The sequence below is a fragment of the Patagioenas fasciata genome, chromosome 28 (genome assembly GCF_037038585.1).
Source record: "Patagioenas fasciata isolate bPatFas1 chromosome 28, bPatFas1.hap1, whole genome shotgun sequence".
Taxonomy (NCBI): domain Eukaryota; kingdom Metazoa; phylum Chordata; class Aves; order Columbiformes; family Columbidae; genus Patagioenas; species Patagioenas fasciata.
Genome location: NC_092547.1, coordinates 5,623,286 through 5,640,182, shown reverse-complemented (window position 1 = coordinate 5,640,182; position 16,897 = coordinate 5,623,286). Strand labels below are relative to the sequence as shown.

The following is a 16,897-nucleotide window of genomic DNA, read 5'->3' as shown; positions in this document are numbered from 1 at the left end:
CCAGCTGTGGTGGTGGCGCTGGTGACACCCAAGGCCCGGTGCCCGCTGTTGGTCCTTGGGCTGTGTCACGGGGCGGGGGCTCCGGCAGCTCCCGCTGCCACGAGGGGGAAAAACACCATTAAACGGGTTTTCTGTAGCACGAGGGCCCTTGCACGCTCACGTCCATTGCACGGGGGTCCCTGTGCACCCACACCCATTGCACGGGGGTCCCTGTGCACCCACACCCGTTGCACAGAGCTCCTTGCACACCCGCACCCGTTGCACAGGGGTCCTTGCACACCCTTGCTCAGGGCTCCCTGCACACTGACCCCCATTGCACAGGGGTCCCTGCACAGCCTCGCACAGGGCTCCCTGCACACTGACCCCCATTGCACGGGGGTCCCCATACACTGACCCCCATTGCATGGGGGTCCCTGCACACCCTTGCTCAGGGCTCCCTGCATGCTGACCCCCATTGAATGGGGGTCCCCGTACATTGACCCCCATTGCACAGGGGTCCCCATACGTCAACCCTCATTGCATGGGGGTCCCCGCACACCCTTGCACAGGGCTCCCTGCACACTGACCCCCATTGCACGGGGGTCCCTGCACACCCTTGCACAGGGCTCCCTGCACACTGACCCCCATTGCACAGGGCTCCCTGCACACCCTTGCACAGGGCTTCCTGCACACTGACCCCATTGCACAGGGGTCCCTGCACACCCTTGCACAGGGGTTCCTGCACACTGACCCCATTGCACAGGGGTCCCTGCACACCCTTGCTCAGGGTTCCCTGCACACTGACCCCCATTGCACAGGGGTCCCTGCGCACCCTTGCACAGGGGTCCCTGCACACTGACCCCCATTGCACAGGGGTCCCTGCGCACCCTTGCTCAGGGTTCCCTGCACACTGACCCCCATTACACGGGGGTCCCTGCACACCCTTGCTCAGGGCTCCCTGCACACTGACCCCATTGCACGGGGGTCCCTGCACACCCTTGCTCAGGGTTCCCTGCACACTGACCCCATTGCACGGGGGTCCCTGCACACCCTTGCTCAGGGCTCCCTGCACACTGACCCCATTGCACGGGGGTCCCTGCGCACCCTCGCGTGGCCATGGCGACCGACGCACACCAGGAGCGACAGGAACTCACGCAGAGCTCTCGCTCAGGAAGGCGCGCAGAGCCCGGCCTGGCAGAGCCGCCCTGGGCCCAGGCCTGGGCCGCCTTCTTTATCCGCCATTGACAGCCGGTGGGATTTGCAGGTACGGGCCTGGCCCAAGGGGTTTACCAACGGTGCTGTTCCGCTGGTTGTTGTTCAGAACACCCCGAGCCGCGTGCTGTTTGTCTCGCTTGTTTTTGCACTCGCTCACCGCCCAGGCTCAAGGACGCTCACACACCCCTGCACGGGGTTTGTCCGGCCCCGGACGCCGTCCCGCCAGCCTGGGCTGTCACTTTTCACAATTACAAGGAACGAACGTCGAAGTGATCTCCCCAAGGCCCTTACACGTTGTTACGTTATTGTTACGTTATCGCGTTATTGTCATGTTATCCCGTTATTGTTCCGTTGTTATGGTGTCGGTGTTGTGTCTCCGACCCGCGGGATGGCCGCGTTAGGACGGATCTTCCTCCATCGCCCAGGTGGCTGGAACCGCACACCTTGCTTTCCACGTCTGACTTTAAAACACCCCCATAGCACAGGGGACCCGCATGCCGACCCCCATTGCACGTGGGTCCCCATACATTGACCCTCATTGCACGAGGGTCCCTGCACACTGACCCCCATTGCACAAGGGACCCGCACGCTGACCCCCATTGCACGGGGCTCCCTGCACACTGACCCCCATTGCACAGGGGACCCGCACGCTGACCCCCATTGCACGGGGCTCCCTGCACACCCTTGCTCAGGGCTCCCTGCACACTGACCCCCATTGCACCGGGTTCCCTGCACACCCTTGCTCAGGGCTCCCTGCACACTGACCCCATTGCACGAGGGTCCCCGCACACCCTTGCTCAGGGCTCCCTGCACACTGACCCCATTGCACAGGGGTCCCTGCACACCCTTGCACAGGGCTCCCTGCACACTGACCCCATTGCACGAGGGTCCCCGCACACCCTTGCTCAGGGCTCCCTGCACACTGACCCCCATTGCACAGGGGTCCCTGCACACCCTTGCACAGGGCTCCCTGCACACTGACCCCCATTGCACGGGGGTCCCTGCACACCCTTGCACGGGGCTCCCTGCGCACTGACCCCCATCGCACGGGGGTCCTTGCACACTCACTCCCCAGCCGGGCCGCGCAGTGCGCATGCGCGCACCCGGCGGCCCCGCGGCGGGAACTACAACTCCCGGCGTGCCCCGCGCGGGCGGTGCCGCGCGCTGATTGGCTGCGGAGCGGATTTGAACGGGGCGCGCGGCGGGGCCCGGACCCGGGAGCGGCGGGGGGAGCGGTGAGAGCGGGCCCGGGGGGGCTCTGGGGGGCCTGGGGGGGGCTCTATGGGGGCCGTGTGGAGCTCTGTGGAGCCGGGGGAACCACAGGCATGGTGGGGCGGGCAGTGGGCCCCCGGGGGGAACCCGTGCAGGCCCAGCGAGGACGGACCGGGGGGGTCTCCAGGGCTCTCCAGGCCGCGGAGTCGCCGGGATTGGGGCTGGGGGGGGGTGACTCGGCCCCCCCGGGTTGGTGGGAGTGGAGCTGTGGGGCATTGGGGGGGTAGGGAGTGGGGCTGGGGGTCTTGGGGGGCTGGAGGAGGAGGGGCTGTGAGCATTGGGGCCTTGGGCTGTGGGGCTGGGAGTCCATGCAAGACATGATAGGGGGTAACGTGTGGGGCTGGGGGGGTCTCACGGCTCCCTGTGCCCCCCCAGCCCCCCGAGCCACCAGCCTGGTGTCGCACGTGAAGCTCCCACCGGAGCTGAGCCCCCCCCGCCGAGATGGACAAACCCGTCGAGCTCGCTGAGCTGTGGGTGAGTGGGGACTGGGGGGCACCGTGGGGGGGTCGAGCTGGGTGTGGGTGAGTGGGGACTGGGGGGCACCGTGGGGGGGTCGAGCTGGGTGTGGGTGAGTGGGGACTGGGGGCACTGTGAGGGGGTCGAGCTGGGTGTGGGTGAGTGGGGACTGGGGGGCACCGTGGGGGGGTCGAGCTGGGTGTGGGTGAGTGGGGACTGGGGGGCACCGTGGGGGGGTCGAACCGGGTGTGGGTGAGTGGGGACTGGGGGGCACCGTGAGGGGGTCAAGCTGGGTGTGGGTGAGTGGGGACTGGGGGCACCGTGGGGGGGTTGAACCAGGTGTGGGTGAGTTGGGGATTGGGGGGCACTGTGGGGAGCTTGAACCAGGTGTGGGTGAGTTGGGGATTGGGGGGCACCGTGTGGGGATCGAACCGGCACTGACCCCCCCGTTTTCCCCAGGAAAGCCTCTCGCGCTGCCCCCCCGGCGACACCCCCGGCGCGCGGCTGCGGCGCAGCCAGGACTGCGACCGGGTGCTGCGGCTCTGCGTGGAGCGCCTGGCGCAGCCCGGGACGCCCCCGCCGGGCGCCGCCGCCGCCGTGGTGGCCGTGGCCGAGGCCGCTTGCCGGGGCTACCTGAGCGCGGTGCCGCGTCCCGCGCCGCTCTACCTGGAGAAGATCCTGTACCACCTGCTGCGCCACGCAGCCCAGTGCGGCAGCGCCGACGGCAGCCGGAGAGCGGCCGAGCTCCTGCGCACGCGGTTGCGGACGCACCCCCACGGCCCCACACCAGACAAGGACTTTGCCACCATCGCCACCAGCAGCTTCGGCGTCCTCTGGAGAGCTGCGGACGCGCTGGCCGAGCCTGAGGAGCTGCAAGAGGCGGGGAGAGCCGCTCTCCGCCTGCGTCTGTGGGCCGTGCGCTTCCTCCTGTTGCTGGAGCACGACGGCGCGGCCCCCCCGCCGCTGCAGCCGCTGTTCTTCTCCTCCCAGACGGCTCTGCAAGCGGCGGCTGCCGCTGCTCTCTATGAAGCACAACGGGCACCGTGCCCCGCGTTCCTCGTGCAGCAGCTCGAGGAGCTGCTGGCGCTTCTGCGAGAGGAGGCGGCGGAGCCCCCCGCCCTCCAGCAATCCCTGTGCTTCTTCGAGCTCACCCTGGAGCGGTGCCGGCACCTCTGCAAGGGCGAATGGCACCGGGAGGCTGAGGACGCTGTAAAATACGCGAGGGGCTTCTTGGGGACCGAATCTTTCAGCGGCCCCTTGTCCCTGCTGGAAGCCGGGGTGCAGCTGCGCCGGGCGCTGGCCGACGGCTGTACCGTGGGGCCGCCGCTGGCGCGGGCAGCGCTGGCGCTGGGCGCGGGGCTGGCGGAGCCGTTCCTGCGGGTGCTGGCCGAAAGCGCCCAGTTCGTGGCGTCGCAGCTCGGCGACTGCGCCAAGAGGAGCGGGGAGCAGCCGCCGCTGGGCCGGGACGACGTGCTCGACCTCTGCGCCTTCACCAAGGGGCACGGCCGCGTCCTCCGCCGGCTGCTCGAGAGGGTGAGGCTGCGGCTGCGCTGTCCTAGAGCCGCTTTGGAAATCCCCTCAGGATCATTAAGTGCAACTGTTCACCCAACACTAAAATGTCCCCGAGACCCTCGTCTGTTCACCCCCCCAGGGATGGTGACTCCAGCACTGCCTTGGGCAGCCTGTTCAATGCCCCACAGCCCTTTGGGGCAGAAATCACCCCGAATTTCCACCCTCAGCCTCCCCGGTGCAACTCGATGCCATTTCCTCTCATCTCTGATTGCAGAGGCTACCTCAGAGGCTCTGTGAGCAGCTGGGGGGTTTGTAACCCCTTTCCAAGCTCAGTGCTCCCCAAAATCCATCCCTGGGTGTCCCCATCCCGAGCAGCAGCGCCCGGTGCTCCCGAACCCCCCCAGACGCTGTTTTTCTCTCCGCAGGTTCCTGCTGACAGCGTCAAGCAGCAGCTGATGGTGAAGCAGCGGCTGTTCCGCAGCCTCCAGCTCTTCACCAGCCTGGCCTACAACACCTTCCTGTCCCCCCAGGTACCGGCGCAGGGACAGTCCCTGACAGTGGGGGACAGTCCCTGGCAGCGGGGGTGACCGGAGCCTCATGGTGCTGGGGAACTGCCTCCGCGTTGCTGGGGTTGGGAAGGGCTAATTGTGCCACCTCGGCGGCTTCTAGGGGCTGTAGGTCCCTGGTGACCTTGGGTGGCTTCTCCTTTTGGAGGTGGCATTTTGGGGGGGTTGGAAGGGGCTGTTCCAGCTACCCTGGGGAGTGCTCTGGGGGAAGTCGGGGGGAGGGGGTTCAGGGTCCCAGGGGGGTTCTGGGGGGGGTTCAGGGTCCCAGGGGGAGTTCTGGGGGGATTCGGGGTCCCAGGGGTGTCCTGGGGGGCTGTGGGTCCCAGGGAGGTTCTGGGGAGATTTGGGGTCCCAGGGAGGTTGTGGGGGGGCTGTGGGTCCCAGGGAGGTTCTGGGGGAGCTGTGGGTCCCAGGGAGGTTATGGGGGGGATTCGGGGTCCCAGGTGACCCCCGTGTCCCCGCAGGCGTTGCCCATGGGGGACTGGCCGGGTCTGGAGCAGCTGACGAGCGGCTGCGTGAGGAGCGTGCGGTGGATGCTGGAGGGGCTGGGGGGGCTCCCTGACAGCGAGCGAGCCAAGTACCTGGACACCACCGGTCAGTGACGCCGTGGTCGCAGAGCCACCGAGTGTCCCCAGTGGGGAGGGACGCACAAGGGTCACAGAGTCATTTTCGTTAGAAAAGCTGCTTACGGTCACAGAGCCCAACTGTTGCCCACCCCTGTCACTAAAATGTCCCTGAGACCCTCGTCTGTTCACCCCCCAGGGACGGTGACCCCAGCACTGCCCTGGGCAGCCTGTTCAGTGCCCTTTGGGGAAGGAATCACCCCAAATTTGCACCCTCAGCCTCCCCTGGTGCAACCTGAGGCCGTTTCCTCCCATTCCATCCATTTATCCCCTCACTAAGGTCCCTCTCAGCTCCTCTTCTCCAGCCCCGCTCTCTCAGCCTTTCCTGATGCTCCAGACCCCTCAGCATCTTCTCGTCCCTCCCCAGTGATTCCCCATCCCTCTCAAACCGGGGAGCCCAGAGCCGGTCCGGGTGTCTCCGGACGGGGCCGAGGGCGCCGGTCCCTGGGCGAGGCGCAGCGCTCTCCCTCTCTCCGTGTCTCTGATATTGCGTTTTGTTTGTGGCAGTGTCCTGCACCTTCAAGCTGGCGTACATCTTCTACCACCAGCAGCTCCCCGCGGCAGCCAGCGCCGTCTGCGAGCCGCTCTGCGCCAGCCCCTGCGCCGCCGACGCCTTCGCCCGCCCCGGCGTTCCCCCGGACACGGTGAGCGCGGCTCCTGCCGCAAAACACCCCAAAACCCCATAAACAGGCGCCCAACCGGCTCCGTTCCAGCCAGAGCAGCCCAGCCACGTCCGCACGCGTGGATGTCGCTCGTTCCGAGGGCACTCGCGTCAGAGATAATGGAGACACCCACAAGCAGGCGTAGAGCTTATCGCAACTTGTAATTTGGCCTTTTCCAACCCAAATTATTGCCCAAGTTGGAAAGGCATCTAGAAATCTTATTTTGTGTCCCACAGCACTGCAGTCGTTAAGCTGGAAGTCGCAGGTAGATGTTCAAATTGCTGAAGATAATTAGGGAAGTGATTGATGCTCAAATTAAGTCAATTAAGAAAGTTTTCTCTTATTAAGTGTTGTATCCTTGCTGGATAAAACTGAAACAGAACTTGGTGAAGTCCTGTGCCTCTGTCTCTGCCTGTGCCTCTGTCTCTGCCTGTGCCTCTGTCTCTGCCTGTGCCTCTGTCTCTGCCTGTGCCTACCAGGCCACAGCCGCAATCCTACCAGGCTCCAACAGCATTTATCCAAATTATTTATCAAACTAAACCGCAGGTCTGGATGCCGGTTGAGGCCGTTATTGTACAACCACGTAACAACAACAACCCGAATAACATAACCATGAGCAGAAGGCTCTGGTCCCGGTGCCGGGGAGCAAAGGAACCAGTCTATTCCCGTGTTCCGGCTCAGCGTGGCCGGGCCGCGTGGCGGTCACACCGGGTTTGCCGTGGCGGTCACACCGGGTTTGCCGTGGCCGCGCACCGACCCCGGTTTTGTCCCCCGCAGCTGCACAGGTGCTTCCGGCTGCAGGCGGAGTGCCAGCGCAGGCTGGGCCGGCTGGAGGGCGCCGCGGCGTGCGTGGCGCGCTGGCTGCGGGCGCTGCGGGGCCGCGGCGCCGACCTGCCCCCCGAGCCCCTCGCCCTCTGGGTCCAGATCAAGACAGATGCGACCAAGCAGGGGCACGAGGAGCTGCGGCTGCGGTGAGAGCTCGGGTGACCGAGAATGTCCCTGTGCTGGGCGCTGGGGAGGCCAAACCGCGAATCCTGGGGTTGGTTTTGGGCCCCTCACGCCAAGAAAGAGCTTGAGGTGCTGGAGAGAAGGGAATGGAGCCGGGGAAGGGGTGGAGAAGGTGATTTAGGTTGGAAATCTGGGGTGGCTTCTTGCCCAAAGGGCTGTGGGGCATTGAACAGGCGGCCCAGGTAGAGTCACCATCCCTGGGGGGTTGGTCAGGTGGGGTTCTTGGGGACGTTTTAGTGCCAGCGTTGGGTTATGGTTGGACTCGATGAGCTTGTGGGTCCTTTCCACCCAAAGAGGTTCTACAGTGTGTCGAGGGTGGGTTTCTCCAGAGCTGCGCTTCCCAAGCTGGTGAATGGAGGACGTTTCACCCCATGAACCGTTCCCGGCTCCACCATCGCAGCCCCAGCAGCTCCCTCTCCCCCAGGACGCTGAAGGAAGCTTTGGAAGGACACAACCTGGACGCGGACGCCTTGGTCGCCGTCCTGTTCGCCGAGCTGGACGCCTACAAGAGCGTGCGTGCCGACACGGGGCAGGAGCGCTACAACGTGCTCTGCGACCTGCTGCAGATCTGCTCGGAGCGCAGCGGCCGCCTGCACCCACGCGCTGTCGCCCTGACCGAACTGGCCCAGGTCCTGTGCCACCGCAGCTACGCCCCGCACACTGACTGGTGAGTGCTCGCCGCTGTCACCTCCTGCGCCCCAAAGTCCCCGAGGAGCGTTTGTGTGCTCTCACAGTGTTATAGCTCTGTTCGCTCTCTTTGGGGTGTATTTGTGCCTCCCTTTCGAATGCTCCGGGGTGTATTTTGGGGACGAAAAGCTGTTTCTGGTCCCCGTCCCCGGCAGCTCCTCCCTGGATTCGGTCCGTGAGGCTTTGCGGCTGCTGGAGCTGGTGCCCAGGAGCGCCCAGAACCGCGACCGGCTCCTGGATGACCAGGCACAGGCTCTGCTCTGGCTCTTCATCTGCAGCCTGGAGTCCAACCTGGAGAAGGTGGGCGGTGGGCCTGGTGCCTCTTGCTCTTCACTGTGGCCACCAAAAGCCACCCAGACCCCACCGGAAACCCTGCGGTCCCTGTAACGCGCGTCACGGCTGTTTCGACAGAGCATAGAGAGGGACCGGCGAGCCAAAGCTCAGGTGCTGAAGAACCTGGAGGATTTTGAGCCCAACGACCTCAAGTACGACGGGCGGGTGCTGGAGGAGCGCTTCCTGTACGACGGGCTCTCCTTCGACCTGGCGACGGAGGCGGGTGAGCCCCCCGGCGCCCTCGGGCTGCCCGTGACCGCCTGGCTGCGCTTTTGGGGGGGCTCAGACCCGCCGTGTCCCCTCAGCTCTGTCCCAAAACCTGGACGACGCCTTGGCTCTGTGGAAGCAGCTCCTGGGGACGCCGGGCGTCCCCGCCGTGCGCAGCCCCGCGCAGACCGTCACCTCCCTGCGCCTCCTGGCGGCTCTCTACACGCTGATGGCCAAGGTGACGCTCGCTGGGGAGGTGACAGGTGGGACAGTCCCCTCTGGGGGTCTGAGTGTCACCGTGGGGGTGTTTTCCTGTCTCCTCAGCCCCTCCAGGCCATGGAGAGCTACCTGCTGCTCAGAGCCCTGTGCAGCGCGCTCGGGGACAACCTGGGCACGGCCAGCGCCCTGTGCCACGTCACCAAGCTGCTCTTCCAGCTCGAGTGTCCCAGCTACGCCCAGGTGAGCGTCACAGGGAGCGCAGGGGACACGGGGGGCCCGGCCGGTCCCCGAGGCCGCAGCGCTCACGTCGATGAGTTTTACTGCAGCTTTTCCTGGAGGAGAGCGAGTCCTACCTGCAGAAAGCCGACGGCGGCGACGATTCCCACCCGCTGCTGCGGCAACGCTGCCTCCTGCTCCGCAGCCAGCTGTGCTGCGTCACCCAGCGGGTACAGCCCCAAAACCCTTCTTATTCACCCCAAAACCCTTCTCATTCGCCCCAAATGCAGCGTGAGGATCAGGAGACGCAGCAGCGCTCCGTGGCGACCTTGGTCCCTCTCGCTATGGATCTCGGGCACAGGGTCCCCCCAGGACCGCGGTGGGTGCCTCGTTTCTCTCTGCAGGTCGAGGAGGGGCTCTCGCTGTTGCTGGAGGTGCTGCAGGACCTGGCTGCCCAGAAAGTCACCAGATTTTGGTACGTGCTGCGGGCCCACGTGCTGCAGCTGGTGGCCGTGTACCTGAGCCTGCCGCCCGCCCGCCTCTCGCCCCGGCTCCGCCAGCGCATCTTTGCTCACGGTGAGTTTGCGGGGGATGTTTAAAGCCCTCCTGGCCCGCAGGAGTCATGGACAAGGCTCCGTGCAGACCTCTGGGTTTCCCCAAACCGGCCCGTTTTGGGGCGAGAAGAGGGAATTTGGGGTGGGAGTCACTCCGCACTGGGGCCGGGTGGGTTTTGTTCCGCGCCGATCCCCACGGTGGCTCTTGGCAGGGTGGAAAACGCCCGGGACGGCTCTGGTGGAAGCCCAGAAGCTTTTCCGCAGCCTCATCCACCTCCTGATGGGCAGCGAGGTGCTGGGCGGCCCCGCGCCGGCGCCCAACGGCCAGCCCGTGGATCACGGTGAGCGAAAACCCGCCCGCTCCGCCGGCAGCGCCGGGCTCCTCGCCGTCCCTCTCCGGTGACACGTCCCTGTCCCCTGTCTCTGCAGGGGACAACGTGCTGCTGAAGTGGCAGGTGCTGGGGGACGCGCTGGCCTGCTCGGAGCGGCTGGTGGCCCTGCTGGGCCGGCTGGACATGGTGTGCCAAGCCAAAGCTTTCTGCCTGGACGCCGCCAAGCTGGCCATGAAGCTGCAGGCTGTGCGGTGGTGAGTGGGGCGCGAGGGGGGGACAGCGTGGCCGAGAGCCTTTGGGGACACTGGGCGAGGGACGAGCTGCAGGGGACGTTGTGTCTGTGTCCCGCAGGGGTTTGGAGCGAGCGGCTGCTCTGGGGTGTGTGATCCCATGATGGGATGGGAGGAAACGGCCTCAAGTTGCACTGGGGAGAGTGAGGGTGGAAATTTGGGGTGATTTGTTCCCCAAAGGGCATTGAACAGGCTGCCCAGGGCAGTGCTGGAGTCACTGTCCCTGGGGGGGTGAACAGACGAGGTTCTTGGGGACATTTCAGTGCCAGCGTTGGGTGAGCGGTTGGATCAATGAGCTCGAGGGGCTTTTCCACCCAAACTGATTGGGTGGTTCTCCGCATCCAGCTTTGCAGGAGGGGTGGGAGCGGTTCCTCGCTGCCCCCGCGCAGCCCTGGGGTGCAGGCGGGGGCTCAGGGCTGGTTTGTCCCCCAGGTGCGCGTCGTTCCTGGTGCTGAAGGCGCAGCTGGGGCTGCGGGTGGATGAGCCGGAGCTGAGCAGCTCGGACCTCGAGCAGGTTCTGTTCCTCCTGGAGCCCGGCAGCGGTGAGTCCCCCGAGCCCTGCACCCGCTCGGGCTGCTCGGCCCCATCCGGAGCCACCGGGACCGGCTCTGGGCTCCCCGGTTTGAGAGGGACGAGGAATTACTGGGGACGGATGAGAAGATGCTGAGGGGTCTGGAGCATCGGGAAAGGCTGAGAGAGTGGGGCTGGAGAAGAGGAGCTGAGAGGGACCTTAGTGAGGGGATAAATGGATGGAACGGGAGGAAACGGCCTCAGGTTGCACCAGGGGAGGCTGAGGGTGCAAATTTGGGGTGATTCCTTCCCCAAAGGGCATTGAACAGGCTGCCCAGGGCAGGGCTGGGGTCACCGTCCCTGGGGGGTGAACAGACGAGGGTCTTGGGGACGTTTTAGTGCCAGCGTTGGGGTAACAGTTGGATCAATGATCTCAAGGGTCTCTTCCACCCAAACCGACCCTGTGAGCCCCTCTCTGGAGGGGCCGGGGAGGGCTGGGGGGCGCACCCAGAAACCACCCCCCTCTCCACCCACAGAGATTAAACCCAGCAAGAAGGAGCCAAGCCAGACCAAGATCCGGCCCAGGAGGGGCAAACCGGAGCGCACGGAGCCGCCAGCCGCCGCCTCTGAGCTACCCGGGGACACCGACGCGTTCCTGAAGGGCCCCACGCTCGAGTTCGTGCCCGTGCGGAGCGGTTTGGCCACGGCGGACGCTCTCACCGCCTCACCGGTGCTCAAACCCGCCAGGAAGAGGAGCCCGGCCTTCCTCAGGCACCCCCCGCACTGCTCCTGCTCCCTGTGCTCCGACCCGGTGCTCTCGGCGCTGTGCCTGCGCTGGCTCCTCTCCCACGCCCGCACCGAGCTGGCCACGGGTGCCGGTGCCACGGCGGCGGGGCTGGCTCTGCTCCGCACCGTGCCGCGCCGCTGCGCCACCGCCGCCGCCCGCTTCGCCACCGTCCTGCGCCAAAAACTGCGTGGAGAGCGCGGCGACGGCCGCCCGCCCGCGCCGGAGCTGCTGGACGACGTGGCGGCCGCCGCTTACGCCGCGCTCGCCCTCCAGAGCCTGGCGAGCCCGCGGTGGGCGCAGGAGCTGCGCGAGGAGCTGGAGACGGGGCTGCGGTTCGTGGCGTCCCGCAGCCCCCACCTGCCCGGCCTGGGGGGCGCCGGGGCCGTGCTGCTGCTCGCCAAAGCCACCGCCGCCGTTTGGCGCCTGGCGGCTGAGCGCGGCGGCTCCGTGGACGCTGTTTTTGCCACCTTTTGGACCTGTCAGCCGCCTGCGCCCGCTCCGGCGGAGCCCGACGCGGCGCCCCTGCCCCGGACGCAAAAGCCAAACAAGGCTCAACCGCGCCGGCGCCAAAATAAGGCGGCGGTGGCGCCCGCTGCGGCCAAATCCAGGGCGAGGAAGACTCCGCGAGCGAAGGCTCTGGCCGTGCTGAACACCGACGACCCCTTCGCCTTCGGTGACTCGGGCGGCGAGGTGCCCCCCATCGTCATCCCGCCGGTGGCGGTGGCCTGCACCCCGCGCCAGAAGGCCGGACCCCCCCCCAAAACCCGCGGGGCCCCCAAAACTCCCTTCACCATCTTCAGCGAATCCCCCCCGGCGGCCGGCAAGTCCCGGCTCCTGCGAGCCCCCAAAGTCTCGGGGAGAGCCAAGTCCCGCCTAAAGGTGAGTGTGGGGGAGGCGAGGGGCTCCCCGCGCCCGCCGCCGGCTCCGTCACCCCCTTGTCCCTCTGTTGCAGGTGACGTTCAGTGACGACAGCGATGACGGCGACCCCGAGGTGCCGAGACCCAAGTCGTGCTGCGTCCCCAGAGGCTGCCCCGCCAAATCCCAACCGAGCGGCCCCCAGACCCGCAGGGCACGGGGGGGCGAGCGCCGGGGACCCCGCGCCGGGGCGGAGGAGGAGCCGGAGCTTCTCAGGGCCATCGAGGAAGAGGTGAAGGTGGAGGAAGAGCTGGAGGTCAGCTTTGAGGTCATGCGAGCCTCCGAGGAAGAGGAGGGAGCCCCGGGTGAGCTGGGCTTAGGTTGTGGGGGTCTTGTAGCGTTTAGGGGTGCATGGAGGCGTCTGATTGTCACCTGTGCTGGGGACAAGGCGTCTCTGTCCCTTCCTGCAGGCAGGAGGTGGCTGGAGGGCGCGGAAGGGGGGCACGAGGTGCTGAGGACAAGCAGTGGGGGGGACAAGCACCCCAAGGGGTCCCCGGTGTCCACCCTGCCCACGGCCGATGGTGAGTGAGCACCCAATGCGGCATCGGGGACATTTTTGGGTGCTGGGGGGCGGGCAGAAGGGTAAAACCGAGTGTGACGCTGACACGGGGCAGCTGCAGCCCCGCCGTGCGACGCTGGTCCTGGACTGGGAGCTGGTGGCTGCGCTGGGGTCCGTCCCCTCGGTGGTTTGATCTGTCCCTTGCAGATGTCACCTCGGTCATCGAGCTGCTCACCGAGGCTTTGAACTGCATCAGCCACTGCCCGCCCGGCGCGCTCTACGGCCACGTCTGCCGGCTGCTGGCGCTGGCCACCGGCAACCGCGACCCCCTCCGCGCCGCCTTCCTGCTCGCCGAGTCGGTGGCCGTCACCGCGCGCCACCAGCTGCTCGGCGTCACCCACAGGAAGATGCGGTGAGGCCCTCGGGGTTAAATCCCAGAGTCCTGGGGGGGTCGGAGGAACCTCTGGAGACAAAATTGGGGAATCAGTTTGGGTGGGAAAGACCTTTAGGGACACCCAGTCCAACCGTTCACCCAGCACTGGTGCTAAAATGTCCCCGAAACCTCGTCTGTTCACCCCTCAGGGACGGTGACTCCAGCCCTGCCCTGGGCAGCCTGTTCAATGCTCTTTGGGGCAGAAATCACCCCAAATTTCCACCCTCACCCTCCTCCCCAGCTCCGTCTCCTTCTCTGAGCTCAGCAAGCCCCACATCCCCAGCAAAGCTGATTTTTGGGGTGTTTTCCCCCCCCAACAACCTTTTCCCTGCGCAGCAAAGAGAAGAAGGCGGCGGGGGACATGGCCGAGCAGCTGAGGGCCCTGTCCCTGGGGGAGGGCAGCGCTGCCCCGCACGGCTCCCCCCTGACCGAGCTCGAGCGCCTGTTCGCGTTCAGCCCCGCGGCGCTGGGCCCCGAGGCGCTCGACGGCTTCCGGGAGCAGCTGCGGCGCATCCCCGCCGGTAAGAGCCGCGCCGGGCGCCGGGAGGGCAGCGGTGGCCCCGGGCTGGCCCTGAGGCGCGGCTGTGACCGCAGGGGTGACGGTGTGCGTGCTGGCGCTGGTCGGCGCCCGCCTGGGCTCGGCGGGGGACACGCTGCTGCTCACGCGCCTGGAGAAGGACGCGGGTCCCGTCACCATCCGCATCCCCACCGCGGGCACCGAGGTGAGCGCCGCGAGGGTCGTGGCTTCGTTTTGGGTGGAAAAGCCCTTCGAGATCCAACCCTTCACCCAACCGTGTCACTAAAATGTCCCCAAGACCCTCATCTGTTCACTGCCCAGGGATGGTGATCCCTGGGCAGCCTTTTCAATGCCCGACAGCCCTTTGGGGCAGAAATCACCCCAAATTTCCACCCTCAGCCCCTTCCCCAGCTCCGTGCCCTCCTCTCCACTCGCTCCAGCGCTTCAAGCTCCTTCTTGGCTTGAGGGGCCCAAAACTGTCCCCAGGATTCGTGCTTTGTCCCCCCTGGTGCCCAGCACAGGGTCGGTCACCGCGCTGGCCGCACCGGTGCTGGCACAAGCCAGGATGCTGGTGGCTTTTTGGCCACACACTCGTGCACGTTCAGCTGTGGGGACAACGCGGCCGCGTTTTGGGGCTCGGCTCACGGCTCTTTCCCCCGCAGACCCCCCTGAGCGCGGTGCTGAGCGACTTCGACGCCATCCAGAAGGAGCAGAAGGAATGCAGCGCCTGCACGGACAAGCAGGACTGGTGGCTGCGCCGCTCCGAGCTGGACCGCAGGATGAAGGTGGCGGCAAAACCCCCCCCCGCACACCCCCACGGGGAGGCTGGGGTCTCGCTGACTCTCCACCCTATGCAGAGCCTGATCGAGACCCTGGAGACGCGGGTGCTGGGCTGCTGGCGGGGGGTCCTGCTCCCCGCCGCCCCCGACGCCGCCCTGGCCGAGGACACCGCCCGCCTGCACCCCGAGCTGCGCGGCTGCGGCTGGAGGGACGCGGACCCCGCGCTGCTGCGGGTGCGTGGGCTCGGGGCGGGGGCTGGGGCTGGGGGGTTCCCCCCCCGTTTTCCCGCCGCTCAGCGCCTCCTGTCTCCCCGCAGGCGCTGCTCAACGCCGCTCCCCTCCTCGGCCCCGAGGATGCGCGAGCCGTGGCCTTCGGCCTCAGCGCGGGGCGGCCCCGCGAGGCTCAGCGCCTCTTGCAGGAGGCGCTGGAGAAGCGGAGGGGGAAGCAGAGCGGTGGCTCCCTCGTCCTGGTGCTGGACAAGGTGAGAGTTCCCCCTGGGTCCCCCATCATCTCCATCTTCCCCCCGGGTCCCGCGTCATCTCCATCTCCCCCTCGGGTCCCGCGTCATCTCCATCTCCCCCTCGGGTCCCACATCATCTCCATCTCCCCCCCGGGTCCCGCATCATCTCCATCTCCCCCCCGGGTCCCGCATCATCTCCATCTCCCCCTCGGGTCCCGCGTCATCTCCATCTCCCCCTCGGGTCCCGCGTCATCTCCATCTCTCCCGCCAGGTCCTGCATCATCATCTTTCCCCCCACCCTGGGTCCCTGCGCCATCTCCCCACCAGGGTCCCTGCACCATCTCCCCGCCAGGGTCCCTGCACCATCTTCCCCCCTGGTCCTGCATCATCGCCCCCGGCCATGCCACCCTCACCTTCCTCCTCCTCCTCCTCCAGCACCTGCAGAAGCTGCCGTGGGAGAGCATGGCGTGTCTGCGCGCCGTCCCCGTCACCCGCCTGCCGTCCCTGCGCTTCCTCCTCAGCTACTCACTGGCACAGGAGGTGAGAGGATCGAGGGGCCCCCCCAACCCCTCGCAGCGACCTGGCACCCACTCTTCTCCCCTTTGGCAGCAGGGGGGGTCCGTGCTGAGCCGCGGCGTCGACCCCAGCAGCGCCTTCTACGTCCTCAACCCTCACAAGAACCTCCCGGGCACCGAGGAGCAATTTCGGGGCTGGTTTGAGAGGTGAGGGGGGACCGGGGTGGGGGGCGCGGGGGGGCGTTTTGTGTCCTTCTCACCAGCCGTCCCGCAGCGTCCCTGGCTGGAAGGGGGTGACCGGAGCCGTCCCCAGCGCCGAGCAGATGCAGGCAGCGCTCTGCGACCACGACCTCTACATGTGAGCACAGCCCGGGGGCGGCTTGGGGACACCGCGGGGGGGCCACAGGGACAATGGGGGCTTATCTAACTTGGGGTGGGGGGGGGATACTTGCAGCTACGCCGGCCACGGCGCGGGCGCCCGTTTGCTGGACGGACAGAGCATCTCGCGGCTGAGCTGCCGCGCCGTCGCGCTCCTGTTCGGCTGCAGCAGCGCCGCGCTCGCCCTGCGCGGCGACCTGGAGGGGTCCGGCATCGTCCTCTCCTACATCCTGGCCGGCTGGTGAGTCCGGGGGGGGGTCTCGGTGGTTTTGGGGGGGTCTCTCTGAGGTTTGGGTGCGAGCGGGTCTGACGCCCTCCTCCTTGCAGCCCGCTGGTGCTGGGGAACCTGTGGGACGTGACGGATCGCGACACCGACCGCTACACACGGGCGCTGCTGGGGGGGTGGCTGGGGGGGCGCGCGGGGGCCCCCCTGCTGTCCCACGTCGCCCAGGCGCGCCAGGCCCCCAAACTCAAGTACCTCATCGGGGCCGCCCCCGTCGCCTACGGGCTGCCCGTCTGCCTCCAGTGAGGGGGTCCCCAACCTCATGGGGGGGTCCCCAAGCTCATGATGGGGTCCCCAACCTCGGGGTGGGGGGACAGTTTGGAACTGGTTGAGTTTACTTAACAGAAGTGCTTTTATTTGCGTGCTCTTGGTTAATAAAGCTGCTGCCTTCAGACCTGTTTTCCTGTCCCTCCCGCCCCCCCCCATGTCCCTCCCGCCCCCCGCCATGTCCCTCCCGCCCCCTCCCATGTCCCTCCCGCCCCCCCCCCATGTCCCTCCTGCCCCCCCTGTTCCCCATTTGTCCTCTGTCCCCAAGCTGGACGCCCCCAGGAATCTTCCACGAGGCTCCTGCTCCCCTCTTTTGCTACTGGGGGTTCCCAGAGCCCCCCCAACCTTCCCCACTGCCCCCCCCAGGTCTTGGTTTTTTTGGGGGTGGTTGGGGGTCCTGGGAAGGTGATGGGGGGGGTGCT

The 16,897-nt window shown here is 67.0% G+C and overlaps 1 protein-coding gene across 1 annotated transcript; it reads left to right on the top strand.

Annotated features, from left to right (window-relative positions):
- Positions 1–2,360: 2,360 nt before the first annotated feature.
- On the top strand, positions 2,361–16,600 carry ESPL1 (extra spindle pole bodies like 1, separase). Its single transcript, XM_071800028.1, is given in 31 exon segments — positions 2,361–2,429; positions 2,842–2,940; positions 3,382–4,455; positions 4,860–4,964; positions 5,465–5,594; positions 6,131–6,267; positions 7,063–7,256; positions 7,718–7,960; positions 8,136–8,280; positions 8,392–8,536; positions 8,619–8,758; positions 8,845–8,979; positions 9,066–9,185; positions 9,360–9,531; positions 9,722–9,850; positions 9,939–10,095; positions 10,564–10,673; positions 11,178–12,367; positions 12,369–12,648; positions 12,754–12,864; positions 13,050–13,254; positions 13,612–13,796; positions 13,870–13,997; positions 14,455–14,577; positions 14,650–14,805; positions 14,889–15,053; positions 15,468–15,572; positions 15,642–15,754; positions 15,822–15,905; positions 16,002–16,166; positions 16,253–16,600. Coding segments are annotated over 30 exon segments (6,381 nt in total). The 5' UTR covers positions 2,361–2,429; positions 2,842–2,907; the 3' UTR covers positions 16,455–16,600.
- The last annotated feature ends 297 nt before the right edge of the window (positions 16,601–16,897 follow it).